At 38.7% G+C, this 15,789-nt stretch overlaps 2 protein-coding genes across 8 annotated transcripts in view; one reads left to right on the forward strand and one right to left on the reverse strand.

Moving 5' to 3' along the window:
* Positions 1–15,789, forward strand: part of LOC309705975 (uncharacterized protein) — a 44,662-nt gene that overhangs the window by 18,701 nt on the left and 10,172 nt on the right. The window contains exons 1-2 of one of the 4 annotated variants that reach the window (XM_082532103.1): positions 14,428–14,581; positions 14,646–14,727. The exons of 1 other annotated variant lie outside the window; for it this stretch is intronic. In XM_082532103.1, the coding sequence (XP_082388229.1) occupies positions 14,712–14,727 (16 nt within the window). In that variant the 5' untranslated portion in view covers positions 14,428–14,581; positions 14,646–14,711. Of the gene's footprint in view, positions 1–9,340; positions 9,526–14,427; positions 14,582–14,645; positions 14,728–15,789 lie in introns of those variants that run through there. 2 more of the 4 variants (XM_082532102.1, XM_082532105.1) reach the window with 2 other exon arrangements.
* On the reverse strand, positions 285–8,632 carry LOC309705980 (uncharacterized protein). 4 transcript variants are annotated; one of them, XM_082532117.1, is made up of 8 exons: positions 8,468–8,632; positions 3,800–3,979; positions 3,577–3,685; positions 2,883–3,300; positions 2,326–2,485; positions 1,622–1,757; positions 1,391–1,444; positions 286–1,216 (listed from the first exon to the last, which is right to left on the reverse strand). In XM_082532117.1, exons 1-7 carry the CDS (start codon positions 8,610–8,612, stop codon positions 1,420–1,422), a joined length of 1,173 nt encoding a protein of 390 aa, XP_082388243.1. In that variant the 5' UTR covers positions 8,613–8,632; the 3' UTR covers positions 286–1,216; positions 1,391–1,419. The 4 variants fall into 4 exon arrangements, with proteins under 4 accessions (XP_082388242.1, XP_082388243.1, XP_082388244.1 ...); XM_082532116.1 differs by having other exon boundaries at positions 285–1,444; XM_082532118.1 differs by lacking the exon at positions 1,622–1,757.

Consider the following 15,789-nt stretch of genomic DNA (forward strand, 5'->3'; position numbering starts at 1 on the left):
AAGAGCCACATATGAGGATATTTGTTTAAAGTTTTGATAGAACAGTAGCAGTATAATGTCCTCGTAAGTGGATATCAGGCCCATGTAGAGCAAAATTGAGTATTTTGGTCTAAATAACCCAAAATGTGATGTCCACATATGTGGACGCCAGGTCCTAGGAGGTTAAATAGATATAGTTCATTTTGCAGAATTGAAATGGTTTCACTTGACATGGTAATTTTCTTTCTTTGGCATTGGTTACAAAGCTCCGAGGTGGACTCAAGGTGAGACTCAAAGTACCCAGTCAACACACATACGTGGGGCCCAAATAGGGAGCATCAGGGCTAATATTTGGGGCCCACTTGGGAAACCCAACTGGGGTCCAGCTAATTTTGTCCTCAGTTTCCATGGTGGCCCCAAATGTGTTTGCCCACATAGGTTAATGACGGACCCTGGATGGGCCCCAAATCAGGCCCAGCCAATAAACAAGTGTGGGACCCAGATGGGTAGAAGTGGGTCTGATAGTTGGGGCCCACTTGGGTTACCCACCTGGGACCCAGCTACTTTTGTCCTCAGTTTTCATGGTGGCCCCAAGTGTGTTTGCCCAGATGGGCTAATGACGGGCCCTGGATGGGCCCCAAATCAGGCCCAGCCAATAAACAAGTGTGGGACCCAGATGGGTAGAAGTGGGTCTGATAGTTGGGGCCCACTTGGGTTACCCACCTGGGACCCAGCTACTTTTGTCCTCAGTTTTCATGGTGGCCCCAAGTGTGTTTGCCCAGATGGGTTAATGACGGGCTCTGGATGGGCCCCAAATCAGGCCCAGCCAATAAACAAGTGTGGGACCAAGATGGGTAGAAGCGGGTCTGATATTTGGGGCCCACCTGGGTTACCCACCTGGGACCCAGCTACTTTTGTCCTCAGTTTCCATGGTGGCCCCAAGTGTGCTTGCCCAGATGGGATTTTGGATACTACAGTAAGCTAAAATTTAAATCACCTGTACAACAAAGTCAGTTTATCTTTTTTATTAATACTGATTAATATGACATTTTAAAACAGTATGCAGTATAACAGTAATTTTTTATATACTATACAAATATTTTTTTTGTTTAGAGAACATGTTGACAAAAAAGGTCCCCAGTATACACAAAACAATAACAAATCAATGTTATACAGTTTAAACGAAAAAGAAATGCACTGAAACACAGCTTCTCACTCATTCAGTGATCCATTGGTCCTGAAAAAAAAAAAGTGCATTTTTTCACAAATAACATCAGATTTGCAATACTACTGGAGTTGTTTTGAAAGTTGTGCTGATCAAGTTGTTTGACTGGCTGGAGTTCCTGGAGCTGATTGTGCAAAGAAGAATATTGCACAAACTGCTAAACATAACTGGAAATTGTTCACATACCGTAACACAGTGAGGAACCAAAAAACGGTTTAGTGAGAGCTGTCTTCAAGTATGCTGCAAACCAGAGAGAAATATGTGGTCATTCCTGGCAGCAGCCATCACCCTCCAGAACAACATGAGCTGATGCCCCCCCCCCCCATAAAAAACCCAAACATAATTTCCCTCAATAATACAGTATTTGTAATTAATTTAATCTCCACAGTCTATCTAAACTGAGTCACTAAGGTATACCTCTCCTGCACGCGACACTGTGCCCTTGCCATGCGATTTCCTCCTCTATCTCTTGCACCAATAAACCACTTGGATGCTGCCTTTTCTGCCTCTTTTCTGGTAATCTGGCTTGTAAGAGCATTTTTTTTCAAGCTGCCTGTAAAGCACAGATATTGACCACAAGAAAGTGAGACTATATTACTGAATCTAAAGACACAGCTGTAATTCTCTTTTTTTGTTACATACTTATATTTATACTGTGACATGGCATAAGATCTCACATAAATGTAGAACCAAAGTATTAAAACCTTAAATCAGTGAGCTCGTTCAGTGAGAGACTGAGATTACCGAAAAGCACCACTGAACGACACAGGAAATCATTCCTGCCTGTGGCCATCTCCCTGTACAACGCATCCACTTAACACACTGTTTGCTGCTACAGCTACACATGTTTCTTTTCCAAATATTTATTTATAAGTGACTTATGTATGTATGTATGTATATATATGTATATATTGTACTATTCTTAGTTAGCGTATTGTCTGTCTTGTCTTAATGTTGGTTTAAAATGGAGCACTGTAACAAAAAATAATTTCCCCCAGGGATCAATAAAGTATTCTGATTCTGATTCTGATTCTGATAAATTGATTGGAAGACTGACTACAGCTGAAATGAGCATCTGTTATTCAAACATCAACAAAATATCTTACAACTAATGAGCTTACCATATAGCACTTCAAAAATCTTAAGCCCTCGAAATTCCCGCTTTCCATGGCGCCCAACGAAGTTATATTGCCTGGAAAGAGCATTGTCCATAATGAAGGCCATCATTCTTCTGGTGGCTTCATCAACAGTGCTCCCTCCGATCTCTGCCACAACAGCAACCTTAGGACACACAAGGACAATAATTTTACCGACAGTAGTACCATCAGTCACACCTAAAAGAAAACCTGCACAGCTACACAGTAATTAGGCTTAATAATTTTGATGCTATTTGATTGAGAAAGAGTTAAGAGTCAAAGTCAAACACTGTCTGATGTAAATGCAAAGAGCTAAATGACTGATCCACCAAAAGTAATTTCTTAAGGTTTGGCGTGGCACAACTTGTAAAGTACAACTTATTTTATTTTCAAAAACAGCAACTTTTGTGGAGCTCACCTTCCGCCACTTCATTGCACTGACCATGTTTGAACAAACACCAACTTTCCTTAATCATAACTGCTAGCATAAAACGCAGATTGAGGCATTAATCAATTATTGTCATTACATCATTATTATTTACCACTTCTTTCAGGAAGACAGGGTCTATCAGTTTTTGTTCCAGTGCTTCCACGTCTGCGACTGTCCGGAGAGGAAAAACAGCACCCTCGGGTAATACTGCAGCAACTGGTCCATCACGTTGTTTGAGGAGAGACTGTAGCATTCGACTGTGGATCCTCTGAGTCTCCTTAATGTCTTCCAGGAGGGTTAGAACACGTACAAACATGCTGGTATTGGTGGCTTGTACAAGTTGTCTTGGAACTGGTTGTGAAACCACAGGTGAAGGAGTTGAGGGTGGTGGTAGCTGAACAAATGGATGAGTGACGTTCTGGTGGGGAGTTTCACTTGAATGTCTATTCTCCATTGCTGATGTTGATGAGGTCTCTGGCTGTTCCGCAGCGTTGTCCCAATCCTCATCCGAGCTTGACTGGATCACTGGCCTTAAAATGAATTTAAAAAAATATTAAAAAACCCCACAAACAATTTAGTTACTGGTTAGTCCTACAAACTAAAAACATTAATGTATAGTCCGGCATCAAAAGGAGTCTAAAACTGATTTTTAAAAGTCAAAAAGTTACAAAGTGCTATTTTAAGATCATATCTAAATCTGGTGAGCAGTAATGGTCTGCTAAAGATACTGTCAGCTTGTTTTTGTTTTTCTTATAATCACCACAATAAATTGTTGCTTTTAAGGCGTTTTAAAGAAACATAATTACCTCCTTTTCCGCTTCCCTTTTCCCAATCTGCTTCCAGAATCTGACTCAGTCTGCAGATCAGAGGTTGCTTCAGACCTCCGCAGTTTCACCCTGGCATTTTCATAGTTTTCTGTAAATTTTTGACATACATCAACAAAATGTTGTTAGTGAAATTACAGGGAAATTTTTTGTTCTGTCTTTAATGACAGAATATTTGGTAGCAATAAACAAAAATGCTTCTTACCAGCTTTCCCCAAGATGCGAACTCTGTACTGTGACCAGTTTGCATCTGGAGTAACTCCATCCTTTACAGCCTTATTGATATTGACTCTCCCTGGTGGCCAGAAACAAGAATCTTCCGCTGGTCCTGTAAACCACTTGCAAGGAATTATGGATACACCTCCACCATCCAGAAAATCAACAACTGCAAATGGATGCATGCTGGTGAGAAAGCAAAAAGAAGCCAACTAGTACAGCAGTGGCAATGCCACATATCCAGACTTCAGTGGCAAAAGCACCATTTTCTGTTTTAGTTCATCAAGTAATACAAGATTCATTTGTTTAGACAGATTTGAAACAAAGTAAATTCCAAGGCATGTTGAGTCCAATGGATAGCTGAAAAAGGCATTACAGTTTTCAAAGACTTGACACAGTGCTTTGACAACTTGGCAATCCTGTAAAATGTTTGCCACAATAAGAATTTTTCCCCCTACATTGAAACAGTTATCTCCCATGGAGCAAGAAACATATGTCTGTCCATCAGTGTATTTTCTGTACTGCTTAAAAGTTCCAAGATCACTTGTTATTGGTCCAGAGTTATGAGGCTGTTTAAGAGGAGAGGGAACAGACATCCTCTCTTTTCTTTTCTTCTGAATACTTTGCGTCTCATAGACGCGCTTGACAATTTGTTCCACAGGTTTATGAGGCCTCCGCACAATCTTTTTCAGTTTACCCAGGAAGGTTTCAAATGGGAAGCAGGAAATACTGTCCAAAGGTCCAAACTTTTTCGCATCTTCAGCTAGGTGTATTAAATTATGTACATTATAACCAACAAATTCAAGACCATAAATCGAACCAAAATCTTTCACAAACTGCTTTAAAACATCCTCTGCATAATCACAGTTCTCAATACACAAATCAGGACTAAGAAGAATTCTTATAGATACAGATAAAAGTATAAAGTGTCTATACATTTGGCTTGGTATATTATTAAATAAAACAACTGGGCCTGTGTAAAGCAAAAATTGTCTCAATTCAGTTGCTTTCCACATGCTAATTTCAAGGAGAGATCTTGGTTTCCTTGCAAAACTTTTAGGCAAATGTTGCCTGACAGAAACCATGAATGCTGAAATCACGGTTAGAATTTGCATAGACTGTCTGCATTTTCGGGGACCTTTTAACCAAAGATAAATAAGTTTTCGCATTACCCCCAGACACACAAGGTGCATATAGTCCAGCACAAAACCTGAGACTAGTCCCACACCCAACTCATTCAGAGGTGACACCCCAACCTGATGCTCTTTGTAGGCCATAGCACGAAAAGTCTCATCAGTCCTTTTCTCAGCAGAAATTTCAGGAAAACACAATCTCCTATTCACATACATGCCCTTTTGAGTGCACCGCTCACACGCATAATAGCCAGTGTGTCCCTTCACACATTTAAGAAAAGCACGAGCAGGTGCATCACAAATGAATGCATCTGGAGCAGCAACACTGAAATGGACACCATTATACTGAACTCCATCTTGTATAATTGCCCTTACATCTTGTACAAAGTCATTCAAGTACTCCTGTACATTAGAAGGTTTGGTTGTACCTGAGTATAACCCGATCACAAAAACATCACAATTTGGGATCTCCTTGATTCTACCCAGAATAGGCCACAGACTAACATTGTTGCTGCGGAATAAAGGTAGACCATCAACATTAATTCTAAGTGTTAGATTGTTTGTTAGTTTCTTTAAATCAAAATCTAAAAGCTCCAATGCTGCAACAATTGAATTCTTTAAACCAAAATGGTAGTATGATCCCCCAGCCACATTTATCACATTACATTTGCGGGCAGTTGACATCAATGTTCGAGCATCTAGTGGTACATTAAGACCTTTCTGTCTAAGAATTTTAAGAAGGGCAGACAAAGCATTATGTGACACATTGTATTCTGCAGCCCACTCTGCAAGTCCTTTTGTATCATCTGGTGTGTCTGAAAAAGCATCAGAATCGAAACAGTCATCGTCCAGATCAAATTCATTAAACTCAGACACCCCACTTTCAGAGTCTTCAGGAAACACGTCAAAGTCCAAAGCATCATAAAAAATGTCTGCAGATTGTTCATTTTGTGAACTGACTCCAGCATGTTCATCGCAATCATGGTACTCTTCCACAAGGGGTTTATTCTCAAAAGAATCTGAGAAAAAAATTAAGTCCTGATGATGATCTAACTCATTCTGCTGTGAAACGAGACGTAAATGTTCAACAACTTTCGCAGCTATTTTTCTTCTCTTTGTCCTCTCAGATTGCTCCATTGCTTTCTGAAAGATAAAATGTATAAAAATGATAAAATGTAGTATTTTTCAGTCACCTGGGTAACAGCTTGGATAGGTTACACTAACTACATCAACAGGTCCTTACTCAGAAATATTATTGGGGCCTGACAACTATCCAAAGCACATTTACATGTTATTAATCGTGGTTAATAAAGCCATTTTCTTAAATTTCATTCACTTTAGCATTTGGCTGTCACTTGTGTATTAGAAATATAGGAACAAAGACGTAAACACAAAGCGCGGAACCGATGCATCAAAATGTGTGAGATGTCAGCTTTTTCGCCGAGGGCAGGTACACTGACACTCCGTCAGGGCTGAAAGCCGACAGCTCACTAATTCTGATGATGCAGGTTTCATCACTCTCCAACCAAAATTAACTGAACCAGCAGCAAAAGAAGATCCAAACTACGCTTCATATTTGATAAATACTGTCATTAATTCCCTCTTGCTGTCTTGTTTTCACCACAATTTTAAAAAAAAAAGAAAAAAAAAAGAAAAATCACACTTCCTGCACAGCTCTCTCGTAGTGTACTTCGAGAAAAGTTTCCCCATCTGAAATCTGTTTTCCACATTATTCCCTTGCTTATTATACATCAGTGTACGGTTGTGCTTAGCGCTGTTGTCAGTTGTTTTTTTGTGCCAAATTATGCCAAATTGCAAAAAACTCAGCTTGTTCTCTAATAAAACCTCTAATAAAACCTCTAATAAAACCTCTGTAACTTTGCTCTGCTTTACTTCAGCAGCATCAGGTAATGTTCATATATTGATTCATGGTTTTCTTCAGTTTTTGTTCAACTGCAGAATATTTCTAAGGTTATCTGATTTAAAAAGCCACTCCAGGAAAATCTCCTTCATGTTTTTCTGTGTTTTATCCTCAGTTACTTTGGCATAAAGACATCTGCTGTGATGCTTACACCAGCCTTAAAAGCTGTTGTATTACAATAAAAGACCCTGACATCGCTTTATAAAGTAACAATTCTAATTGTTACAAACTCAAAAAAAGATTCCTACTAGTATATTTCTGGCATGAATCAAATTTTGAATATAAATGAATTTTGAAATATACACTGCTTCTTATGTCAAAGTCTGTAAAAATAAAGAAAGAGATAAACCACACATAACCCTTGCTACTATTCACTCCACTGTCCAACAGCAAAATCAAACCAATATACAGATATTAATAACATATTAATGTAATAGTGTGACTATGCAATTTATAAGTAGCCATAGTCAGCCAAGTCATAATCAAAACAACAAACATCTCAAGTTTTGAGGTCATTGCAAACCCTCCTGGCCAATAACCACACAAGCTGTCCATGAAGGAAGGTTGATAAAGGAGCATGCACAAAATTCAAACAAATTTAAGCCATAATGAAACAAATTAAAATAACAGTGCACATGCACAAATCAGGCACCAGACAAACACTTAAAGATCACAGATCTTTAGAACCACATCCAAAGAGCAATTGGTTTTCTTTTTTATAAATAAATAAATGTGTAGATTCTAGCCAAATATACATTACAAAAGGAAAAAAGGAGGGCCACAGCAATCATAGTAAAAGGAGTTGGCACTGTGGCCCTAACAAGACCGATCAGTTCTGCTTAAATAATCAGTTTCCCTCATGTACAGAGCTTGCACAACAGTGAGAGGCAGATTCTAGAGTCAGTACACTATTTCTGATTAAGTTCTCACTAAAACAACTACACACATAAAGTTGCATACTAAAGTGTGTATGAAAAAAAAAAACCCAAACAAATCAAGAACACCTATATTTTATTTGCTTTTTCTGGAAAAATGAAAACAATGGCAAGAAAAATGATGATGTCTTCTACATTAATAGAGTGCTCACTGATCTGCCTCTCTGACTGCTGTGCATGCTCCTGACACAGGGGCAAAAGCTGGGGACTAGTTGCTCATGGCCATGGCCTACCCTCATCACTTAGCGGTGAGGAATGAAGCTGATAAAGACAACACCAAAGCAATTTTGGTTGCTCTGATAGTGAAAATACCCTCCCATATTCCTCTTAAAAAATTAGAACTTCGTTAAATTGGTCTAATACAGTCCTTTATTAATACTAATCATAGAGAAAAACCAAGATAACGTTTAAGTACAACTTGATGTTAAGTACACGCAGTAATTAATTTTGGTGCTAGTTAAGCAGTATACAGGACACCAGAAAATGCTTTCAAACTGTGAAAATTGGCTAAATCCAACATTACGTAAAAATTTCAACTAGCTTAGCATTGCTTGAGTGCTAGGAAAAAGTTTGCCAGCACTTGTGCCATTCATTACTTTGCAGCATCATAACTTTGTAAACATTTCATTTATACTTAGGGATTCAAATTAAGTCAAAAAAGTTCTTACCCTTACTGCAGATAAGTTCGTAGCTCAAAGATGCACTTAATCCAAAAATTGTCAGCTTAACTGTCAGCTTTGTCCAAGGGCGCGAAATGAAGAATGTTCCAGAATGGGGGGGGGACGGGTTCAAGAAAACCTCGTGATATTTCATGAAATAACGCGAGATTTCAAAAAGGGTTAACCCTAACCCTCCTACATGGAGTGAAATTTTTTTCCCACTCAAATGTAAAACCATTTATTTTATTTTATTAAGCGTCTTACAATTTTAAGTCATATCTGTTCTTTGTGTTTCACTTATATTAATATATTTTATATGTATATTTTGTTATTAATTAAATATACATATGCTGCCTGTGGCATAATTTATTATCAGTTATTTCATCTTAATTCATGTTTATACTTACACATGACTAATAATTATACTTAACTAAGGTCATTAAACTCAGTTGCCTGTTCATGCAACTTCCCATATGTTACCCATATGGTGCCCATAGAACATAGCCCATCTGGGCTGGCTCAGGTGGGTCCTACCTGGCTAACCCAGGTGGGTCCCAGATTGGATGCCCATTGTAAGCCCATCCCCACTTGGAACCCCCATAGCCCATGTGGGGCCCACATACTGGTGTTTACTGGGTAGGTACTAAAATATCTTGTGACAATATGAGCTGAACAAGAAGAGCATGCAGAAAAAGGCAGTGAACTAACCAAATAAAGCAAAAGGGGCGATGAGGGAACAGACACAGACCATAGCTGGACTGGCCATCGGGCATACCGGGCATTTGCCAGTGGGCCGATGGTAATTTTTCGTTTTAAATGGGCCAATGTTTTGTTGTTGTTGTCTTTTTTTCGTAACCGTGTAAACAGTGAAAGGTGGCGGATTGGACAGATGCTGGCAGACGTGTAAAAATAACTCAATTGTTTGGTAGTGGCTATGGTGGAGCTTTCACAGATTCAGTAAAATTAGCAAGTGGTGGAGGCCAGCAGGTGGATGGGGGAAAGGGGTGGCGGAGGTGGAGAGACCCAAGGCGGCCGCCAGTCCGACTGTCAGGTGAAATGAGCTTCAGGTAAGAAGTTATGACCTGCAGTCTATCTGGGTCAAACCAAGTTTAGGTGTAGTTTATTTTCGTTGTGCTAACGTTGTGCTACAGTCAGTTACAATAACTCGTACTGTGTACTAGCTAGCATGACGGAGTTTCTATACAGTTGGGTGGGTGCTATGATGTTACTGGTGAACTTTATTTTATTCATATGGTTAGTTAGTAGAGTTGCCGACCGTGCCATAAAAAACGGAATCCTCTGGTATTCAGAGTTAATATTACGCGTTTCACATTGAGCTGAAAATAAACGCGATTTGTCCCGTACTTCAGCTACAATAAAAAAAGGCACAAAGCTGGAGTTATTCTGTGTCTTTACGCTGTCAGCTGCCTCTTCTTCTCTCATTCTCCCCCCTCCCTCTCCTGCTGTTACTTCAATCATGAAACTGATCAGTGATCAGCTGATCTGCGTTTCTGCCACAAGTCCCGTCTCTCTTGCTTGTTTATCTCCCGCTTTGCGCCAGAAAGAGGAAACTAGCGGAGGTCGCGTTAAACAGCAGAAGCGCCTTTAAACTTGATCAGCTGTTGTTAGAATTTATTTAATATTACTTTCTAGTATCAGCTGATGTTTGTTGGAGCTGTAAAAGCTGCTGGTCATGAGATCGGTTTGGTTATCTGGTGAGAGGGAAACATGAAGATGAAACCAGGAGATGTTCTTACTGAATCATCAGAGCTGAACAGGTGATGGAGAAACAGGTTTAGCTTTCAGGTGACATGAATGGGTTGAAGGAAAGCCATGAACTGTTTCTGAGAGACAACTTACACCAGGATCCTTTTCTATGTAGCTGACAGCTGGTAACTGTGCAGGGGCGGGTCTAGCAAAGTTTTGCCAGGGGGGCATGTAGGGCATTAACAGGGAAAGGGGGGCACAAAGAAATACTTTTCTTTCTTATTCTCATTTAAAATTTCTAGCTTTTAACAAATAATTATCCGAATCTTACAACCAAAGTTTTCATCTGATGTCAAATTTATAGAAATCCATTATTGTACATAGTAAGTTTTTTTCAGGGTCCCGACATAATTTCTTCAGATGCCAGTATTTTCCCACATTTTCTAGATACTGTACTAGTACTTTGTGTAAAATGCCATCAAAAAGTCAGTTAAATTTTTATTCTTTCTCACCTGTCTTTCTGTCTCCTTTCACTTTTAAAAGGTTGCCATGTTAGAAAAAATATTTTGCCCTGCCATGCTGTTTATTGATGTGGTAAATAAATAGTTTATGAAAATATCACTAAATCTGTCATTTATTATTTTTAATATTCAGTAATGGTCATGTCTCACCTCTAGTCTTTTCTGTCTTAATTTCAGGTTTCCACCATATGTTGTAGATAGTTCAGGAAGTTAACTCAACCAAGCAGTCTTTGGGTTTCGGCTAAGTACTGTTTAGAATACCAGAATAGGGAGGATGGTGTAGGTTTAAGTTTATTAGATTGATACATATGTACCAACAAGACAGTGTACATCACTGTCACAACGACGTTTGTTTTCATTCAAAGGCTTTATGGTTTTTCCTATAATACCTGGTGGGCCGGTCTCTAGTCAAAATGCCCGGGCTGATTTTTTGTCCCAGTCCAGCCCTGACACAGACTAAATACACACCAGGGCGAGAAATAATAGAGAAAGGAAAATGCACTCGTGAGAGTAAGAAAATAACTAACATCCAAAAACAACAGGAAGTAACTGTGAAATGAGTGGATCCCCGCAGATAACAGAAAGATGAAGTAAGAGGAAACAAATGGAAAGGTAGGACACTTTAGAACATGGGCAAAACAAAATCTGATTAAACGTTTTTGTATTTAAAAAATACGAACATCATTCTGTGGTTTAACCATTTGCTTTTATGGCTTTCAAGGTTTCACTACTGATAGAGAAATATCAGGTTTAAATAAAAACAACACAGAGCCTCAATCAATACTTCTTCAAAAAGATCATTTTATTGCTCAGGGAGATTAATAGGTGTTAATTAGCTGTTGAGCTTAAAATCAGAGTTTTCTGTGTGATGGAGGTGGCCCTTTTTTCACCAATATATGCCGAACACGTGACTTAGTCAGGAGGAGAAGGGTATACTAAGGGTTTAAATTGTAATTTGGCACGTGGGAAATGAAGCAGGAGGGAGTTCTGCAAGATTTTCCCTGGCTCTGATCAGCTGACCTGTGCTGCTGCTGCTGCTTTGAGGTTTCCTGCTCTTTATGTATTTAGCCAACTAACTTCAACATATCAGCATATAAGATGTTACATAAGCTATATAGCTGATTTCCAACTCATGGACACTATAAAGTTAGTATGAAAAAGTGCCTTTGTGAGTAAATAAATTCTAAATCATCACTTTAAAGATACATTAATGTCTGCTACCCTTAATGTAACTGAACACTGACCATGAACATTGACCTAAAATGACACTGGCGTGTTCATGGTCAATGAAGTGTACTAAACTGCTTTGTATAGCATTTTCATGCAACCTTTGAACAACACGACATCCGTGTACTTCTGTTTGTTTCGCAAAACCCTTCACAAAAACATAATTTGGCAATACATCATGAATCGATCTGATATCTGGTTTAAAAGGTTTGAAATTACTTAGAATGTTATAAGTAGGATTTACGTTTACAGATTATTTTATTCCTCCTGCTGAGCAGTCCTTACCTTTGAAAATGATCTCACTTCTTCCTCTTCTGTCCTGTACCCATCTTATATCTTTCTCCTTCTGTCGGGGGCCACACAATAACATTTTTTCCACTTAGTGGGAACTACAGCAACTGTACATTTAGCTCACAGATACACTGTTTAACAAACTGCACACGAACACTTTGTTTGATGATATTTTGAGCTGTTTTAAAAGTTTCGTTTCAAATTATTACATGCCACTTTGCTCTTTGCATTTATATTTGCTCCTGTTCTGTTGTGGTAGCTAAATGCAAAGCGCAACTTTATTTACATCTGCATACAGTTACAGTGCTTACATTTAAACACTACAGGTTACTGCTGTATTGTCTAGTAAAGGATATGTAGAAATCGCCTTCGTTTGTCACCAGATTAGAAAACCCCCCCATCAGTTTCACTGATTGGACGGGTATTGTTGACGATAAAAAAGCCTGATCACTTTTATAATCTACGGATGTATACTTGCAATTTCAACATTGTACAAGAGTATTAGCAAAAGCTTATAACCAAATATAAATACATCTTAAAAGCATCCTGATGACAAAACTATTCGGAAAAAGTGGTCTGGGGCTGATTTGCAGCTTCAGGACTTTATCAACTTGCTGTAATTGACGGAGCCATTAATTCTGCTCTCTACCAGAAAGTCCTGAAGGAGATTCAGTTCATGCAATGAGGTCTAAATTCAAATTGAGATGCTTTGGCGTGACCTTAAACACACCATTCTCGTTTAAAACAGTCATCCACAGCAATGTGCAAGACTCTGCGCCAGGTATCACTAATGGTTGATTACAGGGTGCTCTTTCACACAGAGTCAGGTAGGTTTGGATAGCTTTTTCCCCCTTAATAAATAAAACTTTAGTATTTAATCATGTTATTTTTTGTCTATTATTAAAAGTCGTTTGATGATCTGTAACATGTGTGGCAAATATGCAAAAAGAAAATCTTTATATGCCTTATCTCTGACTAGGGTTTTACATTTTTTACAAGCCAGCTAATGAAAGGCAGAATGTGTGTTCACAGTTGGCCCCCAACATTTACACTGCACTTAACCTAAACTCACTTCACCAGGGCTTAACTTGTTGCACTTGTAGTCAAACTGCTCCAACAAAAGGCTGTGTGCAGATCCTTGAAGATAAACTTTATCAATACAGCTTCTTTCCTTTTAAACATTATAAACATATAAGCATTATTTGCACTGCTGCTGTAACAGAGTGGAACATTACGAAACCTAGAAGAGGAACATATGTCGGCCTTATATCATCACTTGTGTCAAGTGGTTGAAATGTGTAAAAGACTTTGTGTAAAGGCTGATCTTGACAACTCATCTTTTATTTTTCAAACGGCTTAAATATTTCTCATGTCTGAGCTAACGGAGCAAATCTAGAGCGAAAAAAAAACTAGTGAGGCTTTTTAATTGCATTTCAAAGGTGCCACACCCGCCCCAGGTGATGATCTGACAAACTGCAGACAGTTCTCAGAAACACAGCACCTGGTTTACCTCAGGCTAAAGACCACGGGAAAAAAAATCATGGATGTGTTTCAAAACCACTTTCTGCATTAGTGTAAGCTAACATAGGTACTCTTAAGTGTAGAGTTACTTAAGTTTTAGGGACATTGCTTTTTTCACTATATCTGCTTTATCTGCACATTAGACAATCACCAACACTTAAAAGCAAACTTAAACTCCCTTGCATTCGACCCAGTACGAAACATTGATCTTATTTGTTTTTATAACATTGTGACTGTTTGTTTTCATTGTGGTATAGCTGCATTTAATGTTGTTTTTGTATCAACTTTTTAAAAAAATAGTTTTCAATGTATTTATTCACTTTTCTGTATCTGATGTAGCTGTTTTAAAGTGCTTTAAACTTAGTATTGTATGGTATTAGCTTATTTTATAACGCTTCCATATAGAATTCCACATAATAAGGCATTCAGTATGGTCCTGTGGTACTTTTTACAATGCTTTTTCTATTGTAGATTACACAATTAGTATTCTTTTTGCTGCAGCTGTAATGAAGTAATTTCCCTTGCGGGATCAAGTATCTATTTATTTATCTATATCTCACACACACGTGTGGCTAATGGTACTGGTTGGAGTTTTGCTCTCTTCTTGGATCGCAGTCAGCCGTAAGTAGCCAAAATCATTTCAGGAACTTCAGACATTTCAGGCCCTCCCACAAACTGGCTCACTGACGCCCCCCCCTTTTCCACCCACCCACTCACTACCCAGCTTCTTCTCAGAAAGAGTGACACCCTGAGCTGGGAAAGCTGTTTGATAACCAGCGTTCAGACACTGGTCGGAGGCAGGCAGGAGCCGCTGTCACGTGCCAGAACCAGTTGAATAATGAAGAGTCGTTGTTGTGTAAGCCAGTCTCTCCGCCTTACCTAACAATTAGCTAGTTTTGGTGATATAACTGAAACTTCAGTTACCTCCGCAGGTACAGATTAGCGTCCTCTACTCGGTAAAAGCGTCACGCCCATAAAACGGAAGCATGTCAACCGAAAAAGGTAAGACTATTGCCATTTTTTTTTACTCCCGTTCTGATAAATCGATATCTCAATTCTTAACGGTACTGTAAGTTTTTCGATTTTAAAAGATATATTAACACAGACACGTGAACAAACGTATATGTGGCAGAACAGTTCTATAAACGGTGCATATTTGTATTACTTGTGTATTAAACTACGCTATAATGCGTTAGTGTGCTGGTGTCATATGCACAATTTTAATTCTCAACGTTATGTTAACTTTATGTGCATAAGGCAGTTGAATAAAAGGTGGAATATTTTCCTGAAATATTAACACGTGCAGTATTAAAGTATAAAAGTGAAAGTACTTATTTCGAGTAGAGTGCTTTAGGTTTAAGTAAACTGCTTACTTTTATTGGGAGGTCCCTGTTAAAACTTTTTAATAATTTGAATAATTCAGGTAGTTCTTTTGACACTTAGGCGACACTTTATTAAGATTATTGTGGGGCGTTACAGCGCATCCCACTCAGAGATGCTCTTCTGCATGCCTTAGTTAGTTGTAAACAAGTGGTTGTTTGAGTTAGTGTCCACTTTGAGCAGTCTGGTCATTCTCATCTAACCTCTGACATTAACAAGAGATTTTCTCTCAGAGAACTGCTGCTCACCAGATGTGTTCTATTTTCCTGCGCCTTGTCTGTGAACCCCACAGTTGGCTGTATGAGAAAATCCCAGCAGATCTGCAGTTTTTAAGATACTCAAATCAGCCCATCTGGAATCAGCAACCATGCCATGTTCACCTTTCTTCCCCATTCAAATGTTCTTCATCATCTTGACCATGTCTACATGCCCTAATGCACTGAGGTGCTGCCCTATAATTGGCTCATTAGATATCTGCATTAATAAGCAGTTGACCAGGTGTTCTTACCAAAGTGGCTGATAAGTGCAGATATCAGCTGACTCATTATAGGCAAGAAACTGTGACTTAGCACTAAAAACTATTCAATTTATTGACTTTACTGTGCAGTAAGTATACACAATATAATGCTTTCTATAATTTGCAGATTTTTGGAGATCAATAAAGTATTTCTGATCTATCTGATT

The sequence above is a fragment of the Aulonocara stuartgranti genome (genome assembly GCF_965226115.1).
Source record: "Aulonocara stuartgranti genome assembly, chromosome: 5".
NCBI lineage: Eukaryota > Metazoa > Chordata > Actinopteri > Cichliformes > Cichlidae > Aulonocara > Aulonocara stuartgranti.